The 19,447-nt window shown below is 24.9% G+C and overlaps 1 protein-coding gene across 1 annotated transcript in view; it reads left to right on the plus strand.

Annotated features, from left to right (window-relative positions):
* The window catches only part of LOC129609931 (DEP domain-containing protein DDB_G0279099-like), a 118,178-nt gene that overhangs the window by 40,519 nt on the left and 58,212 nt on the right, over positions 1–19,447 (plus strand). Inside the window, exon 3 of the mRNA XM_055522221.1 lies at positions 466–1,112. Within this exon, the coding sequence (XP_055378196.1) occupies positions 466–1,112 (647 nt within the window). The remainder of the gene's footprint in view (positions 1–465; positions 1,113–19,447) is intronic.

A 19,447-nucleotide genomic window follows, 5' to 3' on the forward strand; every position in this document is an offset into this window, starting at 1 on the left:
TCCTTTCGTCCCGTTCTATCAACTAACAGGGAATGGAGAAAAAAAAAACAATTTTTACCATTATCATGTTTATTAAGCATAATAATGAGCTGAAAAAAGCAAAACATAATAATAAAAGGAGTAACATAAAAATCTTTTTCTATCAAGATCCTTTTCGCTTGCTTTGCTTTGTTTATTTGTGTTTATTTATTTTATATTATTCCTTTATTTTTTATTTATGAATATTTTATGTTATTTTGTTTCTTTATGTAATCCACCCTTTGTAAAACATTTTTACTGTTATTATTATTATTTTTGTTTCCCTGTATTTTATTATTTTTAATTTTATGTTATTGTTTCATAAAAATTATTACAAAAAAAAAGAAAAAAATTATAATAATAATAATAATAAAATATAATAATAATTATAACTTTAATACTGACTTCTATAATGTCAATTTTTTCCTTTCTTTTCTTTTGTTATAGTTGAAGCCGCACAACGAGAAACCGGAAAGCAAAAAGATATAAATAATGTTAATCCAAGCAGTAACAGTAACAGTATGCATGGAAATGTTAATAATGATAGCAATATTGCAATTGGTAGTACAAATTTAAATGGTATAAGTGGTAGCAGTGGCAGCAATAGCAACAGTAACATTCATAGCAGTAGTAATAATAATAATAACGGCAATAGTGGCGACGGTAAAACCAGTAATAATAATGCTGGTAATAGTAATAGTGGTATTACACAAAATTCAATGCAAAATATAAATGGAAATGGTAGTAGCAGCAGTAGTAGCAATAGCCCCAGCAGCAGCAGTAGTAGTAGTAGCAGCATTAGTAATAGTGGTAACAATAGTAATAATTTAAATAATCTTTCAAATAATAAAGATAATAATAATAGTGGTGGTGGTAGTAATAATAATAATAATAATAATAATAATAATGGTAATAATAACAGTGGGAATAGTAATAATGCAATTACAACACCTTCAAGTAAAAATACATATGTTGAAGTTGAAGAAACACGTAATGGGCCATATTTTGATAAAGCTGCATCAAAGAATGTTACAGCATTATTAGGTAAAACAGCTTACCTTAATTGTAGAGTGAAAAATTTAGGAAATAAGACGGTAAGTTTTTTGTTATAGAATAAAATTAAATTTTTTTTTTGTTGTTTTTTAAATATTATATATGTAAAAGAATAGACAGAAAATAGGTAAAACAAAAACTTGACTAACTGTTTAACTTTTCTGTTTACATAAATTTGAATGGTATGAAGCAGGGCTTCCCAACATTATTCTACCATAATGTTGACTTCTATTATACAATGATTCCAAGATCTATGTATCATGTAAAACATTGAATGATAATTGCTTGATATAACCTATAATAATCGTAAAATTTTTATTATTTGAATTTAATTTTAATATGAAAAATTTTCAGCACAAGAAACTATTAAGTTAATATAATATTAGGGTTTTACCTTATAAAAATATAATGTAGGTTGCAGGAATATATTTTGTATGATATCATTAATTACAACTTATCTTTTTTATTTTAATAGATTTCCATTGTGAGTTACCTGCTGCAAACCTGCTGTATTGTATCTCTATCTGTTACCTGCTCGAATATAATTCCTGTATTGAAACATTCGGAAATTAATTTTTTGCAGTTATGTAAACAAATATGAGCTGAAATTCGTACCATCATACGATTGAATAGCCCTATATTGTAATATGATAGTAAATGGAGATCCTTTTATTCTCTGACATAACAAAACATTGCAACTTGTATAACATACTTAAAGAGTTTTTTTTTTATATTTATCATGCACTTATCTTATTCAAAAAAGAGGAAGTTGAAAAAATATCACGTAAAGTTTGTTAATGCCACGTGTTGTAGAATATTGCATAGGAACTAAGATGAAAAAATTATTTTCTTTCTTAGTCAGAAACCGTTCCAATTTATAACAAAAATTCGTGTTCTCATTTTCATAAATGAAATTCACACGAGTTGATAAAATATGTATACATACACACATACTGCATAAATATTATTTTAATGCATGCATATTTACGTGTGTGCATTATGTTTTAGTTGAAATGTTAGTTAAGTGCCTGCAATTATGTGCATATGTTAGAAAATAAAATGAAATTGTAACCGTTATTGTGCATGCAAGTTATAAATTAAATCATTTTCATGCTACTTTATGAATGTGTGCAACATTTACACAGCACAAAACTAATAGAATCAAGTAGAGCAAAAATGAAATATTGTCGGTTCTACTTATATTAGTTATTTAAATTTATTTGAAATATCCTTGAGTCCCGATTTATAGTAAGAGACAATTTTGCAATTTAATTCAGAAAATTTATGTCGTCTATACTGAATTAGATTCATTTTTTTGGTTTATTTTTTCCTAGTATTTTGTAAGATAACAATAGGGCACTCTACTGAAGGCATAATAATATTTTCATAAAATTTGCAGAGATTTGAGCACACAAAAATTGTAACAATTTTAAGGAACAAGTTATATTAACTTTATATTTTTACTGTCCCAGTCAGTAGTTTCAAGTAAATCAATCTTAAAGTTTCGCAATTATAGAAATTTTGAGAAAATTTTCAGACTACAACTAAAAAATCACGGATTTCTCCATAAGATCTTTGAAAATCCTTATCGATGACAAAATTTCAATCGATTTTGTAGTATCTTTATCCACAATTATAACTAAGTCATGCTTTGCTAAATATGAAGATTTCAAATAAGTATAATTGTCAGACATATTTCGTCAGTTTTGCTTTATGGCCTGACATACTTCGTGAGTTTTGCTTTATGGCATAAAGTTTTATTTTAATACTAATTAAAATTGCTACTGGACTAATTTTGCTACTCGACTTATACTCCTTTAATTTTATTATAATTAATAATGAAATTTCGTCTTCGATGCTATTAAAACTTTTAACCAAAACTACTGTGATTTTTGCCATATTAAGCACGTAAAAACGGAACTCCTGTTAAAAAAAAATGAAAAAATTACAAAAACTCCTTCACTCTAAAAAAAACAAAAAGAAATGCATTAAACATGTGCCCTATTTTTCTTTTCTTCCACTAATGTAAGGAATCCACCATGAAATTAGAATAAAAGAGTTGAAATTTCAAAAAACAAAAAAAATAAACAAATTTTTTTTTTACTTAAAATTAACATGCATTTTATAAAAAAGAAAAGCAAAACAGAAATAGGGTAGATGACCAGTATTTCGTGTCCAAAGTAATTTTAAAAGAAACATTTTCGTTTTTTAGTGTGCTTAAGTCTTTTTTACATATTTTTAACTTGACTCGTTTGGACTTTTAATTTTTTTGTATGCATGTTTGCTGTTTAAAATGATTGCTTAGATAATACAAGTATAGAGTGCTTTTAAATTAAATACATTCCTCACAACAATAAAAATAATAATAATATGTTTAGTGCAGTGTTAACATTATGTAAACATAATACAATACATAATATATATGAATATGAGTGGCACAATACACGTCATACATATTATAGGTACTTGAATTTCTAATTTGTTGATATTAAAGAGGAAAATAGTAAGAATTCTTTTCAGTATTTTAAATTAAGAGAGTATGCACTAAATAATATGAATTTCAAAATTCATGCTTAAAATTGTATGGAATTATTCAAAAAAAAAAAAAAACCTAGAATTTATAAGGAAAAAGTTCTTAAAATTTGATTTATTGTTGTGAAAAAAAAAGTTCTTAAAAAAATAAATTCCAATTCAAAAAAGGATTATTTTTGACATGGCATAATTTGGACTGTTGTTTTATAAAATAAATTTGAAAAAAAAAAATAAAAACTTTGAAACATTTTTACATTTTCTCGGGCAACAATTTTTTAGTTTCTATATGATTTTATTTTCCAATACGCGCAAAATACTGTAATTAACATCTAAATAACGCAACATACAATTCTCGCTTTCATATCTATAGTCTTTTCAGCCAGAATTAAAATTATCTCATTCATACCTTGTTGAAAATTGTTTTATAAGGTACATGATTGACAAGGAGTGATGAATAATAGCTTAATGTGACACAAAAAAAAATAAGTATTGAAAAATAAGTATTGAAAACCAATTGGCATTTTTCAAATCAGCAACACTTATGCATATTATTTTTACATTTAAAAGTAGTATTTGAAATATTTTGAATTATTAAACAAATTATATCCAAAATAACTATAAAATAACAAATCTTATAAGCACAGTTCCTGAATGTTAAGTATTAACGTATGTGTTTGGTTTGCTAAATTATTGTAAATCATTTTAAAGAATTCAAATATCTATACTACTTATAGCAAAATACCTAGTTGTTCATTTGGGGAGAATGACTCAATAATTTTGGTGATGAGCACTTTAGAAGTCATTCTAAATATCAGTCGATTAAAAAGTGCAACCCCTTTGCTATATACAGTCGCCAAATTTTCAATTAAGAAAAAATAATAAATGAATAGTAAATATTTGTTTTAAATGTAAACATATTTCAAAATTAAATAAATTATATGCAATTTATTAAATTTATTTTAAAAATAAGATTAATCATCTTAATATAAATTCATTTTCGAAATAAACTATATTATTACTCTAATATTTATTTTATTATAATTTATCACGCAAAATTTATACTCTTTATTCATACTTTTCACATTATTTTCAATTATAGTTTCATTTTTTATTAAAGTGTACAATAGTGCTATTTCTATATTATAAATGGTACTTTTACAATGCTCTCGTACTTGTACTATAATACATAAATAGTATATCGTAAAAATAAAAACATAAACAATAAAATACAAAAAGAAAGAGAGTAAAAAAAATTTCGTTTATTATTGTGTCCTTTTAACACTTGAAATATGTAAAGTAGAAAAAAATTTTAACTCAGACCAACCACTTAGTATCTCTAAAAATAGATGAACATATTATACACGTTTGTGTACATGTATATGCAATAGTTTAGTATTATAAAAACAATGTCCTTTGTTCTTTTTTCATATTCTTGCCATTATATTCATTTTTATACTTATATCAGTTTTTTTTTTTTGTGATTTTTATAAATAGACTATTTATCAATATTGACCCTGTCAAGTATTTTAGTCAAAATGTCCTTATGCATTCATACTTATACATATCGAATACTTGAATAAAACTATAACAATAAACACAAGAAAAAGAACAAAAAACAGAAGATAGAAATGAGAAAAAATTGAAAATAAAAGAAAACAGAAAACTACTAGGTAACGACAAATTTTTTTGGTTGGTCACATATATAATAGGGCTATTTTATATTTAAATATTTTCTTTGCAGTACAGAACAGAAAGTAACTGTATCAACAATCAACATTTTAAGATCAATAATTATTATTTCTTTACCAACAATTAAGAGTCTTATTAAAATTATGGTTAAAATTGAAAATTTCAAAATAAAATATATAAAAAAAATACAATTTTATGCCTCATATTAAAACAAATTTTGACTTTGTCCAAATAGAACAAAAAATTGGGGCCATATTATATTAAAATTATTTTGCATGAATATTCGTGCTATTATAACAGTGTTTCGGATATAGAAATTATGATATTCGTTCATTATACTCGCACAAACGAGTTTTTAAATAACATAGTAGAAAGATTCGATGTATAGATACTAGTATCTTAGATATATAGATATATCTAATTAGCATTAAATTGGGTTAAGCAAATGTTCTTCAGTTACCAAGAGTTATTATTGAAAGAACTCTTGGGTTTATTCGAAAACAGTGATTCAAGTAGACGCCAACTACTCGAATACTTGTTAGTGCAACTCTAAACATAATTTGATCATATTTTGGAAACTGTACATTCAACAGATTTAAAAAACGGGCCACTATTCTATTAAATTTTGGTTGTATTAGTTTTGTAACAGCTTCCAAATCACGAGTGAGGTAATAATACCATAACACCTACTAAATGACCGTTTAAAAAAAAATTAACTTTGTTTTTTTCCTGTTATGATATCAAATAACGAGTTTAATTTCTTAAATATATCATGAATCATGCAATGAACTTTACATACAAGCACAGCTTAAATTATCAGCTAGCAAGCGATATTTGCTTAAAAGTATATTAAAAGGAGAATATTTAGATATGAAAACAATATAAAGAGAGAGAAGTCGTTAAAAAATAAGTAATAATAAAAAGAAATCTTAAGAAAATATAAAAAAGAAAAAAATTACAAAAAAAAAACAGTGAATGGCTAAATAATACACATACATTATGTATATTATATATTGGTCCTTATATACATATAGTCTACGAAAAACAACAAAACTAAAAACAAATAATAAAAGCAAAAGAAATCAAGAGCAACTTAAATGAAAAACGATTTATTACACCTCAAATAAAGAAAAATAATGGCCCCAACATAAATGTCCTTTTATGTCCTTTAGTTTACTTACTTAAAAGACAAACACTTGTATATAAAATTTTGGTATTATAATACACTATAACTATTATATCTTATATAATATTATAGTTGAATACATTATATACTTGTATATTATATTATGTAAACATATTTATGTATATTATAAATTATGTTTACATATATGTACATATAGTAATAAATAAGTATGTTTGAATAAAATGCTATTAAAAATTGTAATGGATTTCTTTTGAGATTTCATTGTCTACGAAAGATTGCAAACGTTACTTTAATAATATACTTGATTTTATATATATATATAAAAGTACATTTACATAATATGTACGTAACTATAAATGCTATGTAGATAACGCGTTATAAACGTAAAATGTTGTATATACTTTTTATGTAAATCATTGCCAAGCTATAAATCTTTAAGAATCAACTTATTGTATTTAATGTTTTATTAAAAGACAAAATGGCGACAATATTATTACTGTAAAGATTTTTGTAAAACGAGTTCTAGCTTTTGTTCTGGTATGTATCTATATCTAAATACAAAATTAGTAAATTTAGCGAATAAAAAATGAGTATTGTGGGTTTTTATAGTAAGAAAAAATTTCGTATTTTTGTTTGTTCAAGGTAATTATTATTGTAGTAATAGGAGGCAATGCTTGTAAAAATATGAGCAAATTGTATATTTTGGAGTTCAGGAGTTTGAGAGTGTAATTTTTTTTAGTATACGAATGAAATTTCAAACCAAATTTAGAATTTTAGAAGTAACGTGTGTTTTCTAAGAAATTTTATTAAAGATTTTCCAAGGAAAATTGTACAACATACTCCAGATTTTAAAAAAACTGTCAACCTCTTTTATCATTGGGTGTCAGAATTTAAAAAAATTTCTTTATTTGACAATGGAATCACCAAATTAAAATTGGACTAAAAATAAAAATATAGAAAGAAAATAATGAGATTATCTGAATCAATATATTGGCGATTAAACACAATTTATAATAAATAAACTATGGACATAATATTAAGAGAAGCAATTATTATAGGAAATACCTCTACCTGATCTATTAACTTAATGCTAGATGGTTTAATTAATTAAAATTTGCAAATTCACAACGAAATATTTCAAATTTATATTAAAAAAAATGAACAATAATTTAAAAAAATAAATTAAATAATCAAATTATGAGGCTACAAAAAAATTTTTTACGCAAATTTAAAATATTTAGGAAATTTTTCACGTTTTCTTGTACAAGTTCCTTGTAGTAATATCCGCGTAACACCACTTTTGTAAAATTATTGTCGAGTCCATTAGGTAATTATTTCTAAAATATCTAAAGCACTAAATCAAATAAATTTAAAAAAAAATTTTTAAAATATTTGAAAGAAATTAAGATAGACATTTTTTTGAAATACTCTTTGGGAAAAATAGTTTTCGATACTGATTTAAAAAAAAACATTACGAAAATTCTTTAAGACAAGTAATTTAATCACCAATTAATAATTTTTATTTTTATGTTATGTAACATTAGTAATTAAATATTAAAATTATGCTAAAAATATACTACGTTACTAATACAATGCTAACAGAGAAGTATTTTTGCAATAAATAAGGAGACAATCAAATTTTATTTTGCAAATAATTAATTAAGTAAAATAATTCTTATAAATCAAATTTATTCAAATACATATAATGAAATTGTAAAGAAAGTAATAGTGGTATACAATATATTATGTACTTCAACCCAATCTGCCCGAATCCGCCGTTAGCATTTACGCTAAATCTATAAATTTTATGTATAAGTGCACTTGCGTTATACAATTTAAATAAAATATTTAATAATTTTCCATATTTTATCATTTTTATATATATAAATATTTAGTTAGTCCATAAAAAAAAAATATTTTTTTACTTTCAGAGAAGTGCAAAAGTTGACTGACATCTTTTCAGTAAAAGCTTTAGTTCCGACACGTCATAAATTAAAATTTTAGTTTTTTGTGCCAATTGTTGAAATCTTTACGCTAATTATGAATGTTATAGTAAATTTGCTTTTAGTTGTTGTTATGCAAAAAAAAATCAAGACAATATAATTTTCAGTTACTTTAGATTTTAGAAAGAAACGAGAATATGTAGATATAGTTGACAGTGTCATCTCTTTGATATCAATAAATTATTTTGAATGCCGGAGATAATATTAAAGTACAGTCTCATACAATCTCTTGCTTTACATATGCTAAGTGCTATTTCTTACATTATGTTTATAGCAGTCACCATATAAACCTATCCACAAACTAAAGAGTTTTTCTGAAAATAATGGACACATCACTAAATTTCTTTGTTTAACATTTCAGCTTTGTAGCCTTAATAGTTTGAGTGAAAATAATAGAACCTAGGTACTTGAATTAAAGATTTAAAATCTAATAAAACCGTATATGTATACCTATTTCGTTTCTTAATATAATATTATCGTTATAATAAAACACACGGGGTATATACATTATATTAGATATTTTTATTCTACATATTTTATTAAATATTACTAACGAAACTACTTAAAACCAATTAAATTATTCTAATAATTAAATCTAATTGCCTTTTATTGAAAATCATTTTCATAATTTGCATTTTTCAAAGTTTCCAAAAACCACAAGAAAATTTTTCAATTTTTACAATTATTGCGTTATTGATAATTTCAAATTGATTTCTTTATTTCCTTATAAGGATCACTATTGAATAAACAAAATTTATATTAAAAAATAATTTTAGTTTTTCTATTTGAAATCATAAAACTTAATTTTTTACTTTTTAAAACCAATCAGCTTGTCACTCTTGATAGAATGATAGATTTTATACCTGCATTACAAAACGACATTCCAACATTTCTATATAAAAAAAACTTCTATATTTTGTTGTGAATTCTTCTTCATTCTTTATCTGATGTTGAATATTTCATAAGAACATAGTAAATTTTAAAAGAATTACAAATATTTAAAAGATTGTACATGGGTGTATGAATAAAAATATCCTAGTTTATTCATTATGTGTATGAGCATAATGCATGAACAGGAAAAAAAAAACATTTTACATATTGTATGTATGATACGACAGGATGATTGAAATATGACCTCACAATAAATTGTGGTAGAGAAAATATATAAAGAAAATGAAAAAGAAAAAGAAAAATTAATAGAAAATGGGTACAATTTAACATTTTCTTATTATTTTCTTATTCTGTTCACTTAGTTTTGTTTTTATTTTACTCTCTAAAACGGAAATCGTGCAAAGTAAAACTTTTGATATTTAATACTAATGGAATTCTTTTCATTTATAATGTTATATGAAGAATTTTTTTGCAATTTTCCTCGTATAACAATATTACATTTTATTACATAAGAGGAAGGAAGTAAAGCAATAATATAAAAAAAAGGTTTGGTTTTTAATTTAATTTATTATTATTTGATGTAAGAAAAAAAAATAGCTACGTATATACCAACTATTTTATAAAATTTGAAGAATAATTTTTGCATACATACATACATAGCTCAGGTACATCTACAATAAAGTATATTATATGAGTCCTTTTTATATTACAAAGTTTTTGATAATAAATGGTTTAATAAGTTTAAAATAAAATGAAGATTTTCAAAAGAATTTAAAAGATAATTGTATTAAAAAGTAAAATGCATAAATTTGTGGGTATATAAACTTGCATTATCCATTATACACACATATATACACATATAAATAAATGGATGCAGGAATTTACATTAAATTAGATTTTCTTGAGGTAAAGTAGACAATAATTTAGAATCTTTTTGTTTTTTTTTTTTTTTTTTTTTTCGTTTTCACATAAAACTATTTAAATAATTTAAATAGTAATTTTGAGAAATTTCATTTTAAATGAAATTAAAATTTTCTTTTAGAAAATAATTACATTTGGTACTATATGTAAAATTATTATATAGGTCATTTAGGTATTTTACAAAAAAAGGCCATTTTCTCTTTTTACCTACCGCATTGTAAACAATAAGAGAGGTAATGTGATGGCATGAAATTTTGTATGTCAAGTGGGAAGTTCAGTTGGAAAGAACTTTTCCATAGTAAGGAAACGGTCCGTCTGTCTGTGTGTGCACGCATGTATCTCAAGTTTGGGTAAACCGATTTTGATGAAATCTTAAATCTTAGTCTATGTTGGCTATGGCACAGATTGATCAATTTTGGGTGATATCAGACTTCAACCAGATGTTTTCCCGGACCGATTTTACATTTTTCACTTATAAAGCGAAATAATTAACCGATTTCTTTGAAATTTAATGTTTAAATTCGGAATGTTAAAACAATGAACCTATAAATTTTTTGAAGAGATCAAGCTTCAGAAACCGAACTGGGGACCGATTTTACATTTTTTACCATATCTACCGATCGGATTGATGAAATTTCTATTTGAAATTGGATATTTGAGTTCTGATTGTTGCCGGAACTTTTCACTTGTGAATTTTTCAGAGAATTCGGATGGCTCTAAGCGAAATTTTAGGGTCAAACTAAGAGGTCAAATTTACATTTTTCTATACAAATGTTTAAATTAAAGCTTACTAACTTCCTTAAAATTGAAGAGAATTGTTCGAAAGGCATTTTCATAACCTTCTGTAACACTATCACTAAACTAAACTGACATTTCCGTCGGTTATGTGTTGACCACATGAGATTTTTTTTTTTAATTCTAACATGTATGTACTTATTTCTATTAAATTGTACTATCAATGAGATTTCGATTATTTTAATCTGCCCACAATAATAATATTATAAGGAGATATTTTGCGAATGATATTGTTTTGCCACATAAAATAGATAATAGAGTATCACTAAATTTCCAATATAACTATTATATTATATTGTAATTAACATTGTGTTAAATGTAAAAATTATTTTTCTAAAAAAGTACAGAATAAAGTAATTGAAGTCTATTTTTTTTATAAACTTTAATATTTTCCATCAAAGATCATTAATATGCTTCTTATTTGGCAGTAGTCTCTAAACAGACGGACAGGTAACCAAACACATGACCTGAATGACAGATGGAAGGATGGAATAAAAGTTATATGCACTTTTTTTTATAATTTTGTTCGAAAACTTTTTAAAACAAATTTGTTTTGAATTAGGGGTTCACATAAGGATGATTCATGGAAAAAAAATTTCACCGTATTGATGAATACAAATTTATTTCTTTCATTATAATATGTCGAACACTCGTTGGAGTGTTTGTCTATACAATTCTCAAATTTTAAATTAAAGCAATCAATAAACATGATAACATATAAATTTTGTAATGAATGTTGAAATATTAATAACAAAATTTTTAATAAATATTGAACTCGAGATCTAAATGTTAAGATCTCGTGATGTAAATGGGTTAATTTTAAATTTCAATACGGGGACACAATTTTAATATTTTCCTTTTTAAACCTATTCCATTTCCAGTATTTCAATTTAAAAATTCAAAATGAACTAATTTATATATAAAGAAATTTTGAAATAAAAAATATTCGAAATAGTGGTAATATATGTTGCGCTTTTAGGAAATTAGGAGTATAACTATTTAATTATGAGTGTAAGAGTCAACGCATTAATTTCAGAAAGATGTATATAAAAACATAAGAACCAAGTAATTGTGCTTCATTAAACAACTCATTTATAATAATAATATGTACAGGATGCTAGACCTGTACACGCACGTGACAAGGAATCACTTGTTATTAGTGGTTCCATCTAGTTTTAAAAATAGGTATGTTCTTATAAATTTAAAACTAAAAAATTAAAGCCGTCGTACACGTATTCGGTAGCTCTGAGGTTTGTGTAATTTTTTTATTTTAACTTTAATATTGAAAGTTTGAATTCGTTTATCGAACAAGAAACCAGCTTAATAATTAAAAAATATTAAAATTAATAATTATCTGTAAAAATTTTACATGTAAAACTACAAATTCTTTAGCACAATATTATTATTGAATAAAAAAATATTGCCAGTTTAAATTAAATATTATTTATTATAGAAATTTTAATATAAATAATAGAGAAATTATTTTCAAAGTATTTGATATTCACTTACACCATAGTTACTTATACAAATTAACTTGCAAATATCTTTACGTAATATTTAATAATGGTGTGTACAAGAGGAGAGAGTTTTATAAGTTTATTAAAAAAAAATACAATAATTTCTAATTAAATTCAAAAATTTCTAAAAATAATGTTTAATATGCATATAGTTTTTAGCTTACATACATACCGATATAATTCGTATAAATAATACATTAATTTTAATTTAATTTTCATTATTATTTCATTACATTCAGAACGTAAACATTTACATACCTACATTCGTTTTTTCTTACTCCACTTTGTACAAAAAAAAATATTAATTTTTTTTCTCTTATTTTATAATAACGAAGAATTAATTCACATGTAATATTTGTTCCCTTAATCATAAATCGCTAAATTCAATATAATACAGAGAATAACAACGAAACATAGAGAGGAAGAGAGAGCGAGAGAACAGAAGCAAAAAAAATTTTTACTAGGGCCGTCGTTTGGTCTTCGAAGTTAGCTTTTTGCTCTCTCATGTGCTTCGGAGTTCCGATTCCGCATCCGACTCCTTTTTGGATTAGATGTATAGCTTATTTTATATTTGAATGTGGTTAAATATGAAAATGAATACATTAGTATTTTTCTACAGTATTCAACAATAACTCTATAATTTATTAAATTAAAGTTATAAGTTTCGAAAAAAATAACGTGAAACCTGGAAAAATGGTATAAACCCATACTTATATCATACTTACTCTAAACAGAGAAGCATAAGAAACCAATTTCAGAAAACAACCTCAGAGATCAATGTCAAAGTTTCCCTGCCTCTAGTCATTTTTGTGGGTTTTGCTATACAGTTTCTCACGTTTCTGAGAAAAAGAACTGAAATATTTTAATTTTTTGAAATATATTGAAATATTTTTATTTGTATAGTTGCATTTTTATGTAACGGTGAGTAATAAAGCAATTAAGTTTATTTGTAATATCTTGCAGCAATTCGCCGCGAAATTTCTGCCTAGTTGTAGATCAAATGTATATTAGTTTCAGATCGTTACATTTGTGTCGCGAGATTGGTCATCTTTAAAATAATGTACAAAGAACTCCGTAGCTGATTATTTTATAGCAAAAGAATATTGGGTGAGGGCTCCCTTTGAAATTTGAAAGTTCAACTTTTTTTGTTTGCAAAATCGACCACTCTGTGAAATTATAAAACGGCAGCCCTGGTTTACTTACTATATCGTTTTCTTTTTCAACTAATTTTCTTCTATTTTCACATCACATTTGTAAGTTTTTTGTTTCTTCACATTTTCGCTATTTTTACTGTAAAGAAATTTTTAGGTTTTTTTCTCTTCTTTTTTTTTAATATTTCATTTTATAGCAAAATACGACAAAAACTAATTAATTCATTTGCATGTTTCCCGGTGAAGTTTTTTTTACTATTTTTTTTAACCACCTTTATTAAAGCAGTTATTTTTCTTCTAACAAAAAAAAATTAAAAATAAACGTATAGAGTGATGTTTGCCTTTCCTTATTACTTTTTTTTTACCTAATTTTTTTTTTCTTTAAAATAACTTTTATTTTTTTTTGTTCAAGTTTTTTCGTTTTTTTATGATGTCGTGACAGATTTGACTTTTATGTAATTATTTAATATTCCGACTGGAGCGCTGCTATCAAGAACTTGTCATAAAAGTTTTGGGAGGAAAAAATAACGGGAATTTCGTTTTTTTTTTTGTTCTTTTAATAACTTTTTCTATTTAGAAGCGAAAAAAATAACAACTAAAGTTAATAAAAGAGAGCAAAAAAAAAACAGACGAAATAAATGAAAACAATTTTCAAAGAAATTAATTCGTCGTTATTTTCGTTCACATATAATGAAAATATAAAGATAGGATTGAGAGGGGATGGGGCGGGCATGGAAAAATTTGATGTTCTTTTATATTATTATTTCTTTTTTATTTTTTGTTTATAAAAAAAATTTGTAATTGTTTGAAAGTTGTTTTTGATCTGGCAGATAATATTTAGAAGGTATTCATGCAAAATACTTAATATTTTTCTCTCCGTTTTGATTTTACAACAAGAAATAGAATTATTATTGCACAAGAAGACTAGTGTACTCGTATAGAAATATTTTTGTTTTTATCATATCAAGTACCTATCAAATCTAGAAGCATTTCGAATAAGAAACGTTTTTTTTTTAAAGAAAATATTTTGGTGTTGAAATAAATTTAAATTTTTAAACAAGTGTGCCTTACAAGAGCTTTTATTGTATCTTAATGGAAATTTCTTCATGCAACTGCAGAACAGATGGATGACGTAATCAAAGGAACGAGTTAAAGGCAGAAAAATTCATTAAAAAAATTTTTCTCCTCGAACTGGACTCGAACCAGTGACCTACCGCTTTCTAGGCGGACGCTCTACCAACTGAGCTACAGAGGCATGAAGAAATTGCCGACGAAATGTTCTCTACATTGCTTATACTGTAATTCACATGACTACTAAGTATTTGTTTTGTTTACATTGATTGCTACATACAATCTACTATAGCTTTTATTGGTTAAAAGTGGGATAGAAAAAATGTTCAAAGTTAACAACTCTCTTAAGAACAATAAAATTTTGAATTCTAATAAGTTAAGGCTATTATTTTGAAGTACAAAGCGGAACGATTCTGCATGTACTTACACAATTCGCCTTGAAGAAGATTTTTTTTTCAATTTTTTAAAAAAAATTTTGAAATGAAAAAGCGTATTTCATCCTTATAGGGGTACAAATTTTTAAAAACAAAATAATTTTTTTTTTAGAGAATCATAAGCACACAAAAGATTTTAGAAGTAGTAACTTTTTTTTTAGCATATTTATGTAATACTAGTTATTTCTTAATGGAAAATTGTTGAAGCATTCTACGAACACGTCAAACTGCTTAAAAGTTCTTAAGAAATTATTAGAAAATTAATTGTTTTAATTATTTTATAAAGTAGAAATTTTGTTCTTTGGTTTTCCACTATCAAAATTTTTGTTCCTGTGATTGAATTCACTTAGGTGTATCATATAAAAGAATTTACGTAATATTCTCCAAAAGTATATCCAAGGAAATATCCAAAGAGATCAAGCTGGGCCTTTTACGAATTATATGGCATCACAATTTCCATAGAACATATTTTTTCTCAAATTGCAGTCCCGAAGTATATGAAAACTTTTACACGTCACAGAACAGAAATTTCTATTTTGCTCGTTTTCTGAAAGTGTGGAAATAACTTCTCACTATACTTGAACAATATATTTAAGATTGATTCAAGAAATTGCTGTAAAATTTATAATATAACGATGTCCGAATAATTTTCTGCAATAAATTGTAATTAGCGGTTTGTTTTTTGTTTAAATTATTTTATTACTATTAAAATAATTATTTTTCTTCTTTAATGATTTCTTAACAATATAATTTAGTAAAATAACTGAAATATGATAGTGTAAGTGTATAGGATAACAAAAAATTATTTATCAATTACATCATATATAAAAATTATTAAAATTAATATTAATAATTTTTGTTCTAAATCTTGATTTAATAATCTTAGAACATTAACACTCAAAAGTCACATATTTGTGCTGAAAGTAAATTTTCTCATGCTTTTTCTAAAGTAACAAACCGCTCAGTAAATTCTTTTTATTTTGTATAAGCTCTGCAGCAAAGTGTATTTTGTAACCAAGCACATTTTTTTTCATGTTTAATAAAATTATTGTGTTCTGAAGAGTAAATTGTTGGTACTTGCTATAATTGTAAATAACATTTTTCTTAAAATTAAGGCTATAAAGTTTGTAATTGAACTCAATTTCAGTTAAAGAAACCTTTCAGAATTCATTTTTTAAATAATAAGGTTTGAACGACTTTCCCATAAATTCTTTTTCTTACCATATTGGTACGTTGATTTTAATAGGTTTTTTTAATTTGTTTTTTATTACACTTAATTTTATACAACAAAAAACCAAGCAAACGAGAGTTTTTTTCTTTCTTTATGTTTTCGCGTTTATGAGGCTTTGTTTTTTTTGTAGCATTATAAAAAATAATTTCTCATAAAAATCAAGGACAAATTTTTCAAACACGAAATTCGATGTTTGTTTGTTTTTTTTTCGTCTAATTTTTTATTATCTTTATTACACATAAGCTAGGCTACAATATTTCTAGTATTTAAAACCACGCGAAAAACTATTATATTTATTAAGGAAAGTAAAAAAAGAGGAAAAATTAATTTACATAACCACGATTACATATTTTCGTATTAAAAAAAAACATAACATCATCGTGTTTTACATTACATGTGTTTTTATTTTTTTAGGACAAGTAAAATATTTTATATGAATTCCTCCCTTTACAAAAAAAAACAACAAATTTGGTAGAAAATTCACTTTGATCTTTATAATTTTACCGTGAGATCTCGTTAACTACATGTATTTCCACAACAGTCCACTTAGAACAACATATTCTGTCTCACTTTCTCTATGAAAATCACTTAGAAAGTCTATTAATGTATTAATGCTTGGTATGGGGACATTTTCTGTTCTTAATTTTTTCAAAAGCAAAGTTTACGGCTAATTATGTCACGAATAATAGAAATTGTTGAAACGGTTTGATAGCATTTTTGTGACTTGGTGTTTGACTAACATTATAATAATTTGCAAGATTATTTAAAGAAATGAATTGATCAATCAGCTACTCTATAGTGTGAGTATATTAACTGCCTGATCGTGTATCTCGCTTTTTTACTCACTTTTTATTCACTTTCAAATCCGAATTTTCAGTATTTTCTAATGAATGTTTCGCTTTTCCTAAGGGACTACTCATTTTTTTAATTAAATTTTTGCAAATTATCAACTGAACGACCCACTTTCAAAAAAACAATGAATAAATTTTGTATGCATATTAGAAAAATACGGGATATGCGTATTGCAAATAATTCTTTTCACTCAAAAATTATATTGTTCAAGTATAAGATAGTTACTCACTTTCTTTTTATTTCCCGAGTAAAATAGCGAGATAGACGATCAGGCCCTAAATCACAAAGTTGAAAAAAAAAACATAAATTTATCTAATTGGAATTGGAGTAACATTTGAACAATTAATGTCAAAGTATGCAATTAATTCCTCATATAATATAATCACGAATTGGAAAATTTTCGGAGTAACCAATACGCAAGTTCCTCAATAAATTCACTGAATAATGTGTTAAAAATTTAATATAATCTCAACTAGGCAGAGTTCATTTTATATGGTGTTACAAATAATGAATTCAATTCAACAGGCCACCTCATTGAGTGAGATACACTAAACTTATAGGAGAAGCTTGAAAAAATTCTACCTTAATCTGATGTGTATTACGTAAAAGGCGGTAGAATGAAAAAAAAATTAAAATAAAAGAGAAAAAATAACACGGAAGTAAAAATAAATTATAATTTTTTTTTCCTCTGATTTGTAATTTTTATTTCAAACTGGAAAAAACTTTTCACATCTAATTATGCGTTATGAAATTCTTAAAAGAAAAATAATTTTTCTTTTTTCTCTTATTCTTTTTTTTTTTGTATCCTTAGAAAATAAGCATTTTGTTTTTACCTCAAGGTAAAACAAGGATATACTATATAGGTTATAACACCTTGCTTAACCGATGACGACATTTAGGAAAAGAAAATAACAAAATGTGTATGTAAAGAAACGCAAAACAACTAAAAATAATAAACATAAGGTGTAAACGCCCCAATCAAAAATGTGTTACAAAAAGAAGATTTCTTCCGCGTTATAACGTTTTCTGTGTGTTGCAAAAAAATTAAAAACAAAAATTATTTTTTTCAATGCCTACCTAACCATCTTACGTAACTATTATTGTGTAAGTGTACCATATTATTGTAGTATTGTTTAAGAATATTGCAGGGAAGTTTAACTTTTAATATCGCAGAGAACGTTAAAGTGAAATTGTAACACTATAGCTTACACTACAGATTCGGAAGTTTATCAATTGATTTTTTAAAAGTTTTTTTAAATATGGTTTCAGTATATTGCGGTTTAATTTTGGAGAATTTTCAGTTCAAACCTTTTAAAGAACTTTTTAAAAAAATAAGACTTTAAAAATCAATACTTTTTTTTAATTAGTGACTATGAAATGATTATTATGATTGCTAATATTCCAGGTTTAGGGTTTCAAATTTAGTTTGGAACACAAACTTTTGTAAAAGATGTCAAATAATATGTTCTACTATTTAAGAATTCCCAATTGACTGCAATTTAAAAATCAAAATACAAACTCAAACTTTCTTCAGTTTCAAAGCAACAACCATAAAATCACTCATTTCCAAATACTGTTTAAGTAAATTCGTCTAATAAAATATGTTTCAGACCCCTGCCCACTAAAATAATAATTGTATATGAAAAATGTATTCAAATTCACAAATTCGAGGTAGAAAAATTTTGTAAAACAAAACAATCAAATTCAAGTCTTATGCTTATATTATAGTCAGGCGCGGTGCTGGTGTATTCGTCGCCCTAAGCGGTTCCTAAAAAGTGCGCCCCCCCCCCCCCCCCTTCAACCTTTTCACCTATTTTATTACTGTGAACAAAATTTAATAGGCATTGCACATTGTGCATCATAAAGCAGTTTCTTGTAACCTTATTGTGCTGAATTATAGAATTAAAGTCTGGAACTAAACTTTCAATTTTTTGTTTTATAAATTCAAAAACAAGGTAATTTATTTAACTGTACGTTTTTTTATGAAGTTATGATCAGATTTATATCAATCACTTAAACTTGATTTTTTGATTTTAACAACCAAAAAATTTACTTTTTGACGTAAGTGAAACTTATTGTAAAAGGTTCTATGAAAATTATATCAAACGAACTTTTTCACAGCTTATTTGAATATGAAAAAAA

The sequence above is a fragment of the Condylostylus longicornis genome, unplaced genomic scaffold (assembly GCF_029603195.1).
Source record: "Condylostylus longicornis isolate FDR11 unplaced genomic scaffold, ASM2960319v2 ptg000040l, whole genome shotgun sequence".
NCBI lineage: Eukaryota > Metazoa > Arthropoda > Insecta > Diptera > Dolichopodidae > Condylostylus > Condylostylus longicornis.